Source organism: Erythrolamprus reginae, chromosome 4 (assembly GCF_031021105.1).
Source record: "Erythrolamprus reginae isolate rEryReg1 chromosome 4, rEryReg1.hap1, whole genome shotgun sequence".
In the NCBI taxonomy this organism is placed as follows: domain Eukaryota; kingdom Metazoa; phylum Chordata; class Lepidosauria; order Squamata; family Dipsadidae; genus Erythrolamprus; species Erythrolamprus reginae.
This window is the reverse complement of record NC_091953.1, coordinates 26,919,119-26,936,562: the sequence shown is the minus strand read 5'-3', so window position 1 is coordinate 26,936,562 and position 17,444 is coordinate 26,919,119. Positions and strand designations below refer to the sequence as shown.

Genomic DNA, 17,444 nt, shown 5'->3' with positions numbered 1-17,444 from the left:
AATTTCCATTATAAGTTGCCATCTTGAGTCGGCCAAGATCCTGTCTTGTCTTGGATACCCAAGGTTCTGTTTTAGCCCAGTACTTTTCAATATCTTTATAAACGGCTTGCATGAGGAAATAGAAGGGGAACTCGTCTCCAAACCAGCAGAAATAGCCAACCTACTCCAGAAGGTAGGCTCAAGACCCAGAAAGGTCTCAACAGACTTTGAACACTCAGTGGTGAGAAATGGTTACAGTTAGGCAAGAAAAACGAAATGTGCAGATCTAGAATAGGTGGACCCTGGCTCAAGAGCAATAACTGGGAGAGGGATCTAGTTCTACCGTAGTAGACAAACACTTAAATATGAGCCAGCGATTCTGATCGAGATGAGAGGAGTAGGTCTTAATCCCATTGTGTGGCAGGAATTTGATCCTGTGACTCCTGATGATGTGGAGAAGGCCATGGGAGTGGTAAAATCCCCCACTTGTTGATTGGATCCATGTGCCAGGGCTTTGGTCAATGCCTCCTTGATGGAAGGGACCTCCCTGCAACCTTTAAAGGAAGCAGTTGTAAGGCCCATCCTCCAGAAGCCTTTCCTGGATCCAGATGAATTGAAGGACCTTCATGCAGTCTCCAACCTACCCTTTGTGGGGAAGGTTGTAGAGAAAGTGGTAGAACTTCAGCTCCTACGATCGCTGAAACAGATTATCTACACTCTTTTCAATCTGGCTTCAGGCCTGACTACAGCACAGAAACTGTTTTGGTCACCCTGATGGATGATCTCTGGATATCTTGGAGCTGTTTGACTTCTCAGCTGCTTTCAATACCATTGACCATGATATCCTTCTGGGATGACTAAGAGAGCTGGGAGTGGGAAACACTGTTATACAGTGGTTCTCCTCTTATCTCTCTGGTCAGTCGCAGTTGGTGTTGGTTGGAAGACAGAGGTCGACTTCTAGGCCCCTTCTTTGTGGGGCGCCTCAGTGTTTGATCCTCTCTCTTTTATTTAACCTCTACATGAAACCACTGGGTGAGATCATCCAATAATACAGGGCGAGGTACCAGCAATATGCTGATGATACTCAGTTATATATCTCCACCCTGTGTCAGTTCAGTGAAGCAGTGGATATGATGTGCCAGTGCCTGGAGGCTCTGAGGGTCTGGATGGGAGTTAACAGGCTCAAACTTAGCCCCTACAGCAGTGTTTTTCAACCAGTGTGCCGCGGCACACTAGTGTGCTGCAAGACATGGTCAGATGTGCCGCGAAGCTCAGCTTCCAAGATCAAAAGCTGAGCTTCATTCTTCCCGCCTCCTTTTTCGCGCAGAGGGAGAAAGACATAGAGGGAGGGAAGGAGGGAGAAAGAAAGAGCAAAAAAGAGAGGAAGAGAGAAAGAGGGATTGTGAGAGAAAGAGGAAGGGAAAGAGGGAGGGATGTTCCCCATGATTTTGAAAATGTGAATAATGTGCCGCGGCTCAAAAAAGGTTGGGAAACACTGCCCTACAGGACCAAATGGCTGCGGGCATTGCTCCCGAAAGAGCTCATGGATTGCCCATCTTTGGTTTGGGGGTGGAAATTACCCCCCCCCCTCAGAACAAATTCGCAATTTGGGTGTCCTACTGTACCCACAGCTAAGATTAGATCAACATCTGACAGCTGTGGCTAGGGGAACCTTTGCCCAGGTTCGCCTAGTGCACTAATTGCAACCATACCTGGATCAGAAGGCTCTTCTCATGGTCAGATTATTGCAACATGCTCTACATGGGGCTACCCCTGAAGAGTGTTGAGACTGCAGGTTGTCCAGAATTCATCCGTGAGAGCTGTCTACACCCACACCAAACCAATTCTCCATGGACTACATTGGCTCCCGATTGATCTCCGGGTGCAATTCAAGGTGTTGGTTATCACCTTTAAAGCCCTACATGGCTTAGGCCAGACTATCTTCGAGACTGTCTCCTACCGCATACCTCCCAACGACCAGTAAGGGCCCACAGGGTTGATCTTCTCCAGGTCCCGTTAGCTACAGTGTTGGCTGGCGGGCCCACGGGGGAGGGCCTTCTCTGTGGCTGCTCTGGCTCTTTGGAACCAGCTACCTCCCAAAATCCGGACTGCTCCCACCCTACTTGGTCTTCTGAAAAGCTGTAAAGACCAGGCTTATCGAGCAGGCCTGTGGTATGCATGATTTTTCTTAACTGTTTAAATTGCTTAATTGCGGGTTTGAGATTGTTTTGAACTGTTTTAGGAGGTTTTTATGTTACATTTTACTTGTATTTGGCTGTGAGCCGCCCAGAGTCCTTTGGAGTTGGACAGCATATAAGTCTAATCAATCAATCAATTAATCAATGTCACAAAGAAGATTAGAAGGTTGGAGGCTAAAAGCGATGAAGAATGGTGGCAGAAACTGGATATGTCTAGTTTAGTAAAAAGAAGGACTGGGGTGACATAATAGCAATATTCCAATATTTGAGGTGCTGCCACAAAGAAGAGGGAGCCAACCTATTTTCCAAAGCAGGACAAAAAGCAGTGGTGGAATCTAATCAAGATGAGAACCGAGAACTAAAAGAGAAATTTCCTGACAAAATAATTAACCACTGCAACGACTTGCCTTCAGAAATGGTGGGATTAATACTCCTGGTTTGTAACTTTCTGCCTTAATCATTAAATCAAACTAAAACACAGAAATACCGTGGTAACTTCAAAAGTTGCTTCAATACTTCAAAACCACATTTCAAAGGATTGGGGGTTAACAGGGTTCGCAGATCCCTGGGTTTTAGTAGAAATCTCTCAAAATTAAATCGTAACCTAATTCATCTGCATTACGGCCCAATGTTTAGCAAAAACAAAATTCATTCACAGTTATCTAAAGCAAAATTTTTAGATACACATTTCATTGTAACAGAAAATAATTAAAATAAAATGGCTTCTTTAAAAGTTTAAAGTTTAGCCTGCGAGCCTACTTTGAAAAGGGAGGTTTATCAGAAATGAAATTGCCATTCCATGATTGCACCTGGTATTTTAGAGATGCTTGGATAGTATTTTTTGGCTCAGCCATGGATGAAACACTACTTTATTACAATGGCTTTTAAAGTGTCAAATCTTTCTCAATGTCTCATCTCTTCCAGTGAATAGTGGTTTTGAGGCAGAAAAACAAACCCAATTTATTAAGAATAAAAATATAAAAAAAACCCAAACATTTTAAATAAATTCATGTGCAAATTAGGTTGAATTTTAAATTATACTCTCCTTTAAAGACAACCAAAGGAAAATTACTGCAATTGTTAAAACACAATTCACCAAGCTAACAACGATTCATCAAAGTGATGCAAGTCTTCCGCGGTAGTCATTACTGAATTCAGTGAACATGAAAAGAGATCATCTAGAAGGTCCTGTTTTACAGAACTTTCAAAATCGAATTTCTTCAGAGGCGTTTTGATTGCTGATGGATTTCTGGGGTCGTCAAGTCCATTTTCCTTTAGAGGACTGAAGTAATTAAGGTCAGTATGTATGGCTTGTGAACTGGCATTTTGGCCAGTAGTTACCGGCATGTCTGAATTGTGACTTCCCATTTCCAGGTATCTACATTCCTCTTCCGGTGGAAATTCTAAAGAACCAACAGTTGTAGCCGGAGACAAAAGCAGCTCAGATAAAATGTCATCGTAATTGGAACTGCTGCATTGGGACATGTCAGTGCTTTGAGAATTTACAGATTTACTATCCCAAACATCAGTCCGCACTTCTTGGGTATATAACAAACCTGTCTGCAAAGGTTCCGCCTGTTTTCGTGTTTTGCCCTTGAGAGTCTTCTTACAAGTGCTTTTGTGTCTTGCCTTAGCTTCTACCAGTTTATCTAGTGAAGCTAATTTCTCTTTTTTAGCCTTCAGCTGCTGTAAAAGCGTTAAGCGTAGTTGGTGAGTTTTGTCAATAAACGACCCAGCATTTTCAACCGATATAAAACTCTGATTTTCATGGTGGGTACTTTTCAGCAAATCTTGCTTAGGAAAAGCATCCAATGAAACCGATCTTTTAGTTACAGCTTCACCTTTTCTATTTGGGACAAGATTTTTGACCTGGATGTTTGCAGGAGAAAAAACAGTCAGAGGCGAAGTTGGAAGACTTCTGCCAGAAGAACCCACCGTTGCCCCTTTACTTTTCTGTGAAGATTTAGTCTGGAAACCACAGAAGTGGCCTGCTTGTCTCGCAAGTGAACCGGAATTTGCTCCTTTTTGCGTTGGTTTTTTACAGTTTTTTGATTTATTCGGAAGCACCACACCTTTAGGTATAAAGGGAGAATGTTTTCCAAGTAAGCCGTTTACCCAACTGGCTACGGATGGTTTAATTACTTTTGTGCTGGATGAATGAAAGGCAGGACTTTGGGGAGGTGGAGCAGAAATATGGGGATTTATTTTTACTTCTTGACCGAACTCTGCAACATTAGACATTCCCAACGCAGTGTTTCCCAAATTTGTTTCGCTGGTTCTTTTCTGGATATTCTTTGGATGGTAATTGCTGCTCTCTTTGACCGGAACTAAGGTGACTGCAGTTTCTGCCCCTCGTGGTAATAGTATTTTGGATGAGAAATGCATTTTGCCATTACTTAAAGCAACTGGTCTTTTAGTAAGTAGGTTACTTGCGTTAGTTGGCTGTCCTTCATCCACGGGAGCACTGGTCTTTCCTAACGCTATACTTTTCTTTTGAGTATCTCCTTCAGGGGTAAGTGCGCATACATCTTTCTGATCCAACTCTTGCAATTGCAATGGACCTGTTCTGATTATCTGCTTATTTTCTATTTGTCTATCTAACTGCTGTGCACCTGAGTCAAGATTCAGCGTTACAACATCATCATCATCAGACAGGTTATCCAAGCCATGAAGCAAATTATGTTTCTGATTGCTTGCTAAGTTTTTCACTTTCTCTATATGTGTGTTTGGCTTGTCAACTGCCTTGTGAAAAGTTAAAGGTACACTCTCTGCAGTTTCATCATTTGAGCATTTAACTGGAGTTTTTGATTGTGCTGTCATTGTTTCTTCAACTTGCAAATCCAAATAGTTGGTCATTTGTGGCGGCTTTCTTTCCCAAATGACAATATGTATTTCAGCAGAAGGAACCTCGAAGGTATGGTGTCTTCTGGAGAATGAACCTTTTAAGTCATCACACTCCAGCCATATTCCTAAAAATAAAATATGAACAATGCAGAATATTAGGGTACATTTCTTATCATTCATTTCAGATAAACGAATCTTTAATACTCATTGACTATGTGTATGTTCAACTATAATTTAGGCATGGTTTGTTGAAAATGGATAATTTTGAACTATGTGTACAGAAATTTATCTGGTTTGTTTTTTCATTCTTCGTCTATACCTATTGACTTGCAGCTCTAGGAATTTGAAAGAGAACTAGGAATAGCCAGTCAACTACTAACAATATTTTCGTGATTTAACTGAAAATCAGCTAGCCAACCACGGAGAGGGGCGGCATACAAATCCAATAAATTATTATTATTATTATTATTATTAATACTCCCAAGATTTCAAAATATTGTTTATTGGATTCTCACAATAAAAACTTCTGGCTTATTCATTGTCATTGCATTATATCTTATGCAATATATGCACCTCATATAAATCAACATTATTAATAGGTCTACAAAAGTTTTGAGTCGCTTTCAAATGTTTCTCCCCTCCCCAAACATCTACGTAAGTGACAAATATTCAATTGAGAGTCTAAAAGGAAAAGCATCATTGTGTGATATTCTGGAAGGCCATCTCTTGCAAAACCTGATTGCTTGGAGGTTTGTGTTCTCACCATGGGAGATCAAGAAAATTGTTGCTTATAATGTATTTAAAGTCTCCTGTAAGCCTCCATTAAGAACAGATGGTTATCAGGTAATTCACACAAAAAGATGCGCCTTTAACTTTATTACTTTTAATTTTCTTCAAGTAGGGCGAACTTTTTGCTTTTTTGAGATAGGTAGCTATTGTGTGGATGCAAACAATCAGAAAAAAGCAAGCTAAAATCTAATTAGCTTTGGCTTGCTCTAAAGATTTACCCTAAAGTTCTTTATATGTTGTATACAATTAAACCAAGAAAGAAATACTAAAGTAGTCCCTAGACACCTACAAACTCTTCTTTGCACTTGAAGTTCCACGAGGTTGGCTCTGACTAGAAACCATGTAAAGACACGCTGATGCTGGGATTATTTGGAAGGTTGTTCCCCATGTACTTTGTAGCATCGTATTATCATATGAAAGGGATAAACAGTTACAGTGGTACCTCTACTTACGAACTTAATTCGTTCCGTGATCAGGTTCTTAAGTAGAAAAGTTCGTAAGAAGCAATTCTTCCCATAGGAATCAATGTAAAAGCAAATAAGCCACAGGGAGGGTGGAAGCGCTCTTTCCTCCCAGGAGATTCCTAGAGAGGCCCCATGGAGGCTTCTCTCCGCCTTTTCCGGCCCCGTTTCCTCCCAGGAGATTCCTAGAGAGGCCCCATGGAGGCTTCTCCCTGCCTTTTCCAGCCCTGTTTCCTCCCAGGAGATTCCCAGAGAGGTTCCACAGACGCTTCTCCCCACTTTTTCTGGCCCTGTTTCCTCCCAGGAGATTCCTAGAGAGGCCCCATGGAGGCTTCTCCCTGCCTTTTCCAGCCCTGTTTCCTCCCAGGAGATTCCCAGAGAGGTTCCACAGACGCTTCTCCCCACTTTTTCTGGCCCTGTTTCCTCCCAGGAGATTCCCAGAGAGGTCCCACAGAGGCTTCTCCCCGCCTTTTCCAGCCCTGTTTCCTCCCAGGAGATTCCTAGAGAGGCCCCACAGAGGCTTTTCCCTGCCTTTTCCGGTTACAGTTTCGGAGGGTCGGGTTTGTAAGTGGAAAATGGTTCTTGAGAAGAGGCAAAAAAAAATCTTGAACACCCAGTTCTTATCTAGAAAAGTCCGCAAATAGAGGCGTTCTTAGGTAGAGGTACCACTGTACATATAGGTAGTCCTTGACCACAATTTTGCCCAAAATGCCAGTTAGAAATTGTGACATCCTAATAGACATGATAGGTGGTTCTCAACTTACAATTATAACTGAACTCAGACTTTCCATCACTAAGCAAGACATTTGTTAAGTGAACTTTGCCCCGTTCTATGACCTTTCTTGCCACAGTTGTTAAGTGAATCAATGCAAAAGTTAGTAATGAGGATGCCAAGTGAATCTGGGTTCCCCACTGACTGCTTATGAGGCGGTCCCAAAAAGCTATTACACGACCCAAGGATGCTACAACAGTTGTAAATGCGAACAGTGGACATAAATCACTTGTTTCAGTATCATTGTAACTTTGAATGATCGCTAAATGAACTATTGTAAGTCAAGGACTCTGGGTATGTATGTGTGTGGGGGGGGGGGGCTAGCAGGATACGACACCTTTGTATTATTTATATTGGGACTGTTGATATTACTAGCCCATTCAGACAGATTGATATTTAAGAAGGGAATAGTATCCTTACCATCTGAAGTCAAGATCCAGGTTATGAAGTGCTCTGCCTTTTGATATTGAACCACAGCTGTTACTTGGTATGAATATTCTTGAAACTGAAATGAGTAGGCCATCAAATTGTTATGTGGCAAGCCTTCAACAAAATGCACCATCAGAATTGGGGACAGCCTACCAAATAAACATAACAATGTTGTGATATTAGAAGTAAAAAAACATCCCTGATACATCACTAAAACTGAAAACATGCAGTGGGATTAAAAACTAAATATCACAAAAGTTTTCACAAAGACCTCAAGGAATGCAAAACATTTGGCAATCATACCCCAAGTGAGATTATATAAATGAATACAATCTGTATAATCTTATTTGGGATGTTATTGTAATTCAGAATTGTTAAATTGTTTGAGTCTCAGGAAAAGGGCGGCATAGAAATCGAACTAATACAATAAATAAAGAACAGATCCTTGAGAAAATATATTTGCTAACTGACTTTTCATATTTACATAATGTCATTCAAGAACTGAATTCACACATTATATTAAGCTACAATAGTTAACCATGATTACTGAATAACCACAGTTAGAATGCTCTTAAAATCTATGGTATGGCTTGGCTTGATGGCTGAACACAAACACTAATGCTCCCAACTATGAAATTAAGAAGCCATAAATACAGATCTGAAAAATTTACATTAACTGACATTTATTATTGCTTAGCAACTACTGATGTAGTTTTATCTCATCTGGAGATTATAATAAAATTGTCACTTACTTTTCTAAAACCATTTTTCTTCTTTGAGATGTGTGATTACACTTATTACAGGGAGCAAAATGAACAGCATTCAATGGGTGCCACTCTGGGATTATATTTGTAAACGTTGTCATTGCCTGCTGACAACTAAAAATAAAATGAATATATATTCAAATGAAATAAGTTTAATAATCTATTCCTATATTTACAGGATGTCAACAGTTGTGACAATTAATATTTAAAGAATGGTGTACATTTACTTCACTTAAAATTATGAGATACTATTCAATACTATAAAAATTGTGTCTTCTGCAATTTGAAACTCTGTAGGGATAATTTGAGATTGAACTCAATAAATCCACCTGAATTTTTTTGTAAAATAAAGCTATTTTACTTCTATTTCAAAAACACATAAAATTTAACCATCAAGATACAATACTGCATAAATTTCATATCTACCCTCCCCTGCTCTAATGTTTCTCTCTTACTAGTATCATATATATAAACATTGTTATATCTTTGTATACTACCAATATGTACTTGACAAAATAAATAAATAAAATACTTTAGATTTTAGATGGGTTATAATCAAACTGGTACAAATTACCTCTTCCAATATTTAAGTTTTTAATAGATGCTTTCATCCAAATGTGGTTTTCTGCATCCAACTATTAAATATGGGTGTTTAAGATGTTTGCTTTTTCTTAAAATTACTGTTTTTAATGTATATGCAATCTCAACTTATTTGTCCTATTTTGTCACCTGCTATTTTGTACCTTATTTTTTCTTCATCCTTGATATTTTGCTTAAGTTTAAATAGCAGAATACAAATCCAGCAGAGCTAAATATGAATGCTAATTTGGGATAGTAAGAAATGATTTGACCATCATAAATAAAATGAGTGAACTAATATGTAAATTTACGCTAACACTGAAGGGAAGTTCAGGATGAAGTTACCACCTGTAATTTTATGCAGAGAGAAAACATATACTAAAGCACTTTTAAAAAGTATGTTTATGTTTCAATGCATACAATAACAACAACAGTTAGGAGAAATCATGAATGGCAAAAACAAAAACTCAACTTGTCTCGAATATAACAGCAGAGGGTTATGCTGTTTCAGAGCTGTGACTCAAGATGCCCAGTAGGCAAATCACATGCTCACAACTGCCCTCTCCTGCCTATATAATGTATTATTTGCAAAATACTGGTTGAAATGCATGGTTATATCTAGGAGGAAGGAAGTGCAGAACTTAAAGAAACTAACTTAGTCTTGATGTGGTAGCCACACTGCAAACATTCGAACTTCCAAAAGAAAGAATGGAGAAAGAGATTCTCTATACGACGATCTTTCCGCAGAAGTAATGGAAAAGCAAAAACTGGACTTTCTTCCACCCCTTTGAAGAAAAACACAAGACAGAAATGTAGGTGTAATACATGTAAGGTTGATTATTTCAAGTGAGTTGGGAAAGATATAATTCTAAATACACTCTACTCTCTATTCTGAGTCCCATTAGGTTTGGGCGGCATAGAAGACAAATAAATTACGGTAACTAAAATTAAAAATGTGTTTTAAGTATTAAGAAAATGTAAGAGCTAATTCCTTTCTTAACAAGTATTTGTGTACCAGTTTATATTACTATATCATGCATAATATATATTGCAGATAGTACATAGAATGAAAGGATAAGAGATGAAAGGATCAAAGGCATTGATACATCTATATTTAATATAAATCTCTAGTTCGAAAGATCCGCAAGTATGAATTCAGACTACAGATTACACGTCGTGATTCCTAGTATCAAAAAACTAAAATACATTTAATTTTTTCAGAAACTGACATTATATATTTTACATTATATAAATAGGGGTGTATATCACTGGGGTGCCCGCTCCTGAACTAATTAACTGACCCTACTTCCCCCCTGTGTTTCCTGCTCTCCCTCCGCCCATCTTTTTAATTTCATATTATTGTACTTCCATTGTTCATTTTTATTGTTTTATTCCTTTGCTATCGTCAAAAGGGTTACACTGTTATCTCTCCCCTCCTCATTTTATTGTTGTAAGCCCCCCAGAGTAGCCCCATGGCAAGATGGGTGGCAAATAAATGAAATAAACAAACAAACCTTAAGTTGAAGAAATCCTGCCAAATTCTTACAAAGCTGCATTTATAGTATGTATGTACTGTATAGTAATAGTAAAGTGTACACAGACAGACAGACAGACACACACACACGATCCAATCCTGTCCTTAATTATCCAGGAATATTGATTTTATTTGTTTTATAGAAGGGTGAAGGGAACGCTGATATAGAGAACAACCCCCCACCCCACCCCACGAGATTTATTTATTTATTATTTATTATTTGGATTTGTATGCCGCCTCTCTCCGAAGACTCGGGGCGGCTCACAACAAGTGAAAAAACAATCCAATACATAATCCAATTAATTAAAATATTAAAAGTTTTTAAAAACCCCTATACTAACATACACACAGACAAGCATACCATGCATAAATTCAGCGGGCCCAGGGGGAGATGTTCAGTTTCCCCATGCCTGACGGCAAAGGTGGGTTTTGAGAAGTTTACGGAAGGCAGGAAGAGTAGGGGCAGTTCTGATCTCCAGGGGGAGTTGGTTCCAGAGAGTCGGTGCCGCCACAGAGAAGGCTCTCCTCCTGGGACCCGCCAACCGACATTGTTTAGTTGACGGGACCCGGAGGAGGCCCACTCTGTGGGACCTAATCGGTCGCTGGGATTCGTGCGGCAGAAGGCGGTCTCGGAGATATTCTGGTCCGATGCCATGAAGGGCTTTAAAGGTCATAACCAACACTTTGAATTGTGACCGGAAACTGATCGGCAGCCAATGCAGACTGCGGAGTGATGGTGAAACATGGGCATACCTGGGTAAGCCCATGACTGCTCTCGCAGCTGCATTCTGCATGATCTGAAGTTTCCGAACACTTTTCAGAGATACTTAAAAGATCTAATTCTATTATTCATATACATCCTATTGCGGATGCAAAATTAAAAGTAGAAAACTGACTAGCTTACTAAACATAAAATTAGCCAATATTAGCCAGTATTCTGGGATTTCACCAACTACGGTACATAGTTTATTTTATATTTATTTATTTATTTATTTTATTTATTTATTATTTAGATTTGTATGCCGCCCCTCTCCGAAGACTCGGGGCGGCTCACAGCAGAGAAAAACAAATCATAAATAATCTGAATACATTTAAAACATTTAAGATTTAAAAAGATTATTACAATATTACAAAAAGATTATTACAATACTGGTACAGTTAATGCCATATGGTTTTACAAGAATTAAATATAAAGGGCTCTTGGGGCTCACGTTTGATGATTTTTCTTTCTTTCTTTGCACTGAACAGTTCCTCCTTCCTTCTCCTTGTCATTTAGTAGACTAGTAGCAAACTAGTCTCTCTGGAGTTTGACACTTTTGTAGAAGCAGTAGAAACCATACTTTGCTATCTCAAACAATGCTGCTTAGAGTGTGTCTCATGTTTAGGGTTTAGGCAGAATGAAGTATCTTGAGCTCTTAAAGTGCAAAACTTCCATATGTGGCCAGGCAGGTTAGCAATATCATTTCCTGTTTACTATTTCAATATTCAAATGATTTCTCTTCCTTTTCGCCAATGCTTAAAACAACAATGCTGCATTGAGCCAAAAAACCAGTTCTATTCCCTTCAAGAAGCCAGAAACATTAGTCCTTCTGCACCTTTCTGTTCAGGTTCCCTAGCAACTGATAGCCAGAGGAAAAGTGCTTCTGAAAGTGGAGGTAATATACAGCTATTATGAGTAGCACCTTTATTTTTTCATAAACCTGTCAATGGTCATCTAGTCTAAGAGAGCAGTGTGGTGATTGGTGGGCAAATGCCATAGTTCATTACTTTCAGTTCATTATCCAGGGTTTCCCCCCAATCAGCCTTTTGCTTTCAAAAATGTTTCAGAATTAATCCCTACCATCTTCATACAGAGCCAGGAAAGACTCATCTGAAAATCCCACAGTACTACTGCTAATGAATGTGCGGATAATAATAATAATACAGTGTTCCCTCGATTTTCGTGGGTTCGAACTTCGCGAAAAGTCTATACCACGGTTTTTCAAAAATATTAATTAAAATTTTTTTCACGGGTTTTTTTCCCTATACCAGTGATGGCGAACCTATGACACGTGTGTCAGCACTGACACGTGTAGCCATTTTCGGTGACACGCGGCCACCGAGAAAAGGGGAGCTTTAGGGAGTGGCCAAGATGCAAATCTCCCCGCTTTCCAATTTCCCACCAACTGCAAGCAGGTACAGCAGGGCCGCCGATAGGGACCCGGCCAAACTGTAAATTGGGGGGGGGCCCCCGCCCGCCCCGGTTTTGGCCCGCCACCGTGTGCCAGCCCCCTGGCGCCCGCAGCAGTCATTGTGCCGCACCGTTTGCTGTAGCCTGCGCACGCCTGCGCCAGCGCACCCCAAAACGCCGCCCGCCCCGCGCACCCTTTTCCAAGGGCGTGCACGAACCAACCCCGCCCCCCTGCGCCTCTAGCCCCCTCGCACCCCTGGCTATTCGCTGCTGCCCCCTGCCCACCCACTTCGCCTCTCTTTCTCCTCCACTGCAAGAGAGGCGTGGCAGGCATTCTCACAGCGGGGGCCGGCGAAGGCGATTTTCAGTGTCAGGCGCGCGGACCGGCGCGCGCTCTCCCCATCGCCCTGCCAGCCCGCCAGGAACATTCAAAGTAAGAAAAACCTTCGCTCTTACTTTGAATGTTCTGGGCGGGCTGGCAGGGCGATGGGGAGAGCGCGCGCCGGCCCATGCGCCCGACACTGAAAATCACTTTCGCCAGCCTCCGGAGAACGAAAGTGAGTGCGAGCGACAGAGCAAGATAGAGAGAAAGTGAGAAAGAGAGAGGGGGGGAGAGAAAGAGATAGCAAGAGAGAGAGAACGAGAGAAAGAGTGAGAGAAAGAAAACGAGAGAAAGAGTGTGAGAGAGAAAGCAAGAGAGAGAGAAAGAAAACAAGAGAGGGAAAGTGAGAAAAGGAGAGGGAGAGCAAGAGGGGTTATTAATTTGTAATAAAAAAAATCATGCTGGGCTCACAAAAAAGAGAGTCCGAAAAAAGAACTGTGTGGACGTCGCGGTTTGCTTCCTCCTTTGGCGGCTCGTAACTACCGTATTTTTCGCTCCATAAGACGCAGTTTTTTTCCTCCCAAAGTAGGATGAAAAATCAGCCTCGTCTTATGGAGCGAAGATGCAGGCAGGGAGGGGGGGGGGGGCTGCGAATTCGGAAGCGCCATCTCGCCGGCTGGCTGGCTAGCTGCTGCCTGGCCCACCGTTCCCCGTAAGCTGCGCCCGTGAGCAGGCGTGCACCCCCAAATACACCCGAGCGCCCTTTTCCACGGGCGCGCGCTCCCCATCCCCCTGCCAGCCCGCGGGGAGGTGGGCAGGGGCGGGGAGGTGTGGCAGTAGAAGTAAAGGGAGCCGCGGCCGCCCCTGCCTCCCCACGGTGCCTCCGGCCAAATGCGCCCCTGGCTTCTCCACGCTGCCCTATTGCCCGCCCGATCCGCCTCCTCTCCTCCTCTGCCACCTCCTGCGTTGGGGCGCGATCTGCCTCCTCTCCTCCGCTGCCTCCTCCTGCCTTGGGGCGCAATCTGCCCCCTCTCCAACGTCGCTGCCTTCTGCCTTAGGGCGCGATCCGCCCCCTCTCCTCCGCCGCCGCCTTCTGCCTTGGGGCGCGATCCGCCCCCTCTCCTCCGCCGCCGCCTTCTGCCTTGGGGCGCGATCCGCCCCCTCTCCTCCGCCGCCGCCTTCTGCCTTGGGGCGCGATCCGGGAGTCCGGGACAGGGTGGCTTTACGCCATGAAGAGAAAACGGCCGACTTTTCCCTGCTGCCGGAGCCGTTTCCTCTTCATGGCGCAAAGCCACACAGTCCCGGACTCCGGGATTGCTCGCCCAAGGCAGGAAGCGGTGGAGGAGGAGAGGGGGCGGATCGCGCCCCAAGGCAGAAGGCGGCGGCGGCGGCGGAGGAGAGGGGGCGAATCGCGCCCCAAGGCAGAAGGCAGCCATCTGCCCAGACAGAAAGGAAACAAGAGAGAAAGTGAGAAGAAGAGAGAGAAAGAGGGGGAGAGAGAGAGAAAGAGAGAGGGGGAGAGAGAGAAAGAGAGGGAGAGTGGGAGAGGGGGGAGAGATAGCAAGAGAGGGAGAGAGAGAAAGAGAGAGGGAGAGGGGGGAGAGAGAGGGAGAGGGGGGAGAGATAGCAAGAGAGAGAGAGAAAGAGAGAGAGAAAGGGGGAGAGAGGGGGGAGAGAAAGAGAGAGGGAGGGAGAGAGAGGAGATAAAGAAAGAGGAGAGAGAGAAAGGAAGAGAAAGAAAGAAAGAGGGATAGAAAGAGAGAGAGAGTGCGAGATGCTCAGTGAGCCTTTCTTTGAAGTTGCCTTTCTTTCTTTCTTTCCTTCTTTCTTTTTCTCTCTTGCTCTCTTGCTCTTTCATTCTTTTTTCTTTCTCTTGCTTTCTTTCTCTCCTTCCTTCCCTCATTCCATTTCTTTCATTCCCCCTCTCTATTTTTATTTCTCTTTCATTTTCTTTCTCTCTTTCTTTCTTTCTTTCTTGCTCTTTTTCTTTCTCTCTTTTACCTTCCCTTCCTCTATTTCTTCTTTTCTTTCCCCTTCCTACCTTCTTCCCTCCCTCCCTTCAGTCCTTCCTCTCTTACTCTCCCCTTTCATAAGTTTCCTTGCTTCCTTCCTCTGTTCCTGTCCCTTCCCCCTTTCTTTCTTTCTTTCTTTCTTTCTTTCTTTCCTTCCTTCCTTTCCTCCCTCCATTTCTTGCTTTCCTTTTCCTTCCTCCCTTCTTCCCTCCCTCACTCCCTTCTTTCACTCCTTCCTCTCTTCCTCTCCCCTTTTTGGCTCAAAATATATTTTTTCTATTTTCCTCCTCTAAAATCTAGGTGCGTCTTATCAGCAGGTGCGTCTTATAGAGCGAAAAATACGGTACATTTTTACAACCCCCTGCCCCCCTTGATAAGCTTTTTCTTGAATCTGACCAGTTTGGGGGGTCGCCCCCCCCCCCCCCCAGGAAAGAGTTGCAGCAGGAAAGCAGCGCATATGAAAAGAGCGCTGCTTTCCTGGAAAGCTGGCTTTCCTGGCCGGCACAGGGCTTTCCCGGGCAGCTGGCTTGAGCCTTGTGCCGGTCAGCAAAGCCGGCTGCCCGCCGGAGACGTGGAGAGAAAGCGAGGGAGGGAAAGAGGAGAGGAAAGAAGGAGGGAGGGAGGGAAGGGAGAGAAAAGTGAACGAGAGGGAGAAAGGGAGGAAGAGAGGAAGGAAGGAAGGAAGAGATAAATATAAAGGGAGAGAGGGAGAAAGAGAGGGAGAGGGAGGGGAAGAGGGGAAGGAAGGCAAAGAGAGAGAGAAAGAGAAAAAATGGAAGGAAGAGAGAAGGAAAGAAAGGAAGGGAGAGAGAGAGAGAGAGAGAAGATAGGAAGGAAGAGAGAGAGTGAGAGAGAGCAAGAAAGAAAGAAAGAGTGAAAGAGGAGAGAGGAAGGAAGAGAGTGAGAGAGAGTGAGAGTGTTTTTTTCTCAAGGTGACACACCACCTGAATTATGCTCGGTTTTTTGGCGAATTTTGACACACCAAGCTCAAAAGGTTGCCCATGGTTTTTCCCGCCCGATGACGTCATATGTCATCGCCAAACTTTCATCTGCCTTTAATAAATATTTTTTAATAAACTTTAATAAATAAACATGGTGAGTAATAATCTAAATGGTTGCTAAGGGAATGGGAAATTGTAATTTAGGGGTTTAAAGTGTTAAGGGAAGGCTTGTGATACTGTTCATAGGCAAAAATAATGTATTTACTTCCGCATATCTACTTCGTGGAAATTCGACTTTCGCGGGCGGTCTCGGAACGCATCCCCCGTGAAAATTGAGGGAACACTGTATAATAATAATAATTTATTAGATTTGTATGCCGCCCCTCTCCGAAAACTCGGGGCGGCTCACAACAATCATAAACAATGTACAAATCCAATATTTAAAACACAATTTAAAAACCCTTGTAAGCAAGAAAAATCTACTTTTTGTCTCAATATATGGCTGTTTAGCAATAGCAGTAGCATTTAGACTTATATACTGCTTCATAGTGCTTTACAGCTCGGTTTACAGTGAGTAAGCATATTGCCCGCAACAATCTGGGTATTTTACTGACCTTGGAAGGATGGAAGGCTGAGTCAACCTTGAACCTACTGAGATTCGATCTGTCAAACTGCTAGCAGCTTGTGATCAGCAGAAGTAGCTTTCAGTACTGTACTCTTAAGCACTGCACCACCGACATTTCTTTATATCCAAAGGAAGCATGCCGCTAAATATTCAGACATTAAATACTATCTACTAAAATATTAGCTCATGTTTGAGAGTTTCCCAGGACCAAATGGCTGATCTTCATGAGATGAAGGAACCTGGTTGTGTGGACTTATTTAGATAGGGAAGTAACACATGCCTCAGAAAGTAGCAAGAATATAAATAATAGCCATAGAAATTAATGACAAATATAATCAAGTTTCCAGGTAATGAACAGATCAAGTTGAGCATGTTGGAGCATATATATTAATATATAACTCAGAATATTTCTTCTGCTGCTCTATCAAAAGAATTGGCGGGTGGGGATGAGAGAGAACATGTAGGAAAGCAATTGTTTAATTGTTCTCCCTAGTTTGCAAAAACTAAAACCCTCTCACAAAAATAGGTATTTAGCAATTACTTACCTAATTTACACCCAAGCAATGGCTGAAGTTGGAGAAATATGGTATTTCTGGTTTCATTTAAATGGGATTCAGCTCTTGGCAAAACATCCAAAGGAACTTCTGAAGCAAGTTCATCTGTACAAAACAGTTTGCTAATCAATATCCTCTTTCCCCCAAAACACCTAATTGAACTAGGCACAGTTCAGCATTGTGGATATCTATAAGGAAAATAGTTTGCTATATAATTCAGTTCCTGGAGACATCAGAAAATATGCTGGCTGGAAGCTTCATAAGAACTACTAGTTAATGTGCTTGCCAAAGCCAAATTTGTATTTTGTTTTTATGAAATGCTTTTTAAACAGCACTCTGAGGAAACTTAGGATCCTTCAAAAATTGATCTGTACCACAATACAGTGATACCTCGTCTTACAAACCCCTTGTCATACAAACCTTTCGAGATACAAATCCAGGGTTTAAGATTGTTTTGCCTCTTCTTCCAAA

The 17,444-nt window shown here is 42.3% G+C and overlaps 1 protein-coding gene across 3 annotated transcripts in view; it reads right to left on the bottom strand.

Annotated features, from left to right (window-relative positions):
* Nucleotides 1-2,669: 2,669 nt before the first annotated feature.
* The window catches only part of USPL1 (ubiquitin specific peptidase like 1), a 33,175-nt gene continuing 18,400 nt past the window's right edge, over nt 2,670-17,444 (bottom strand). For all 3 annotated transcript variants that reach the window (XM_070749852.1, XM_070749851.1, XM_070749853.1), the window contains 5 exons: nt 16,965-17,078; nt 9,471-9,600; nt 8,225-8,350; nt 7,464-7,621; nt 2,670-5,146 (listed from right to left, as the gene is read on the bottom strand). In XM_070749852.1, coding sequence (XP_070605953.1) covers nt 3,270-5,146; nt 7,464-7,621; nt 8,225-8,350; nt 9,471-9,600; nt 16,965-17,078 — 2,405 coding nt within the window. In that variant the 3' untranslated portion in view covers nt 2,670-3,269. The remainder of the gene's footprint in view (nt 5,147-7,463; nt 7,622-8,224; nt 8,351-9,470; nt 9,601-16,964; nt 17,079-17,444) is intronic.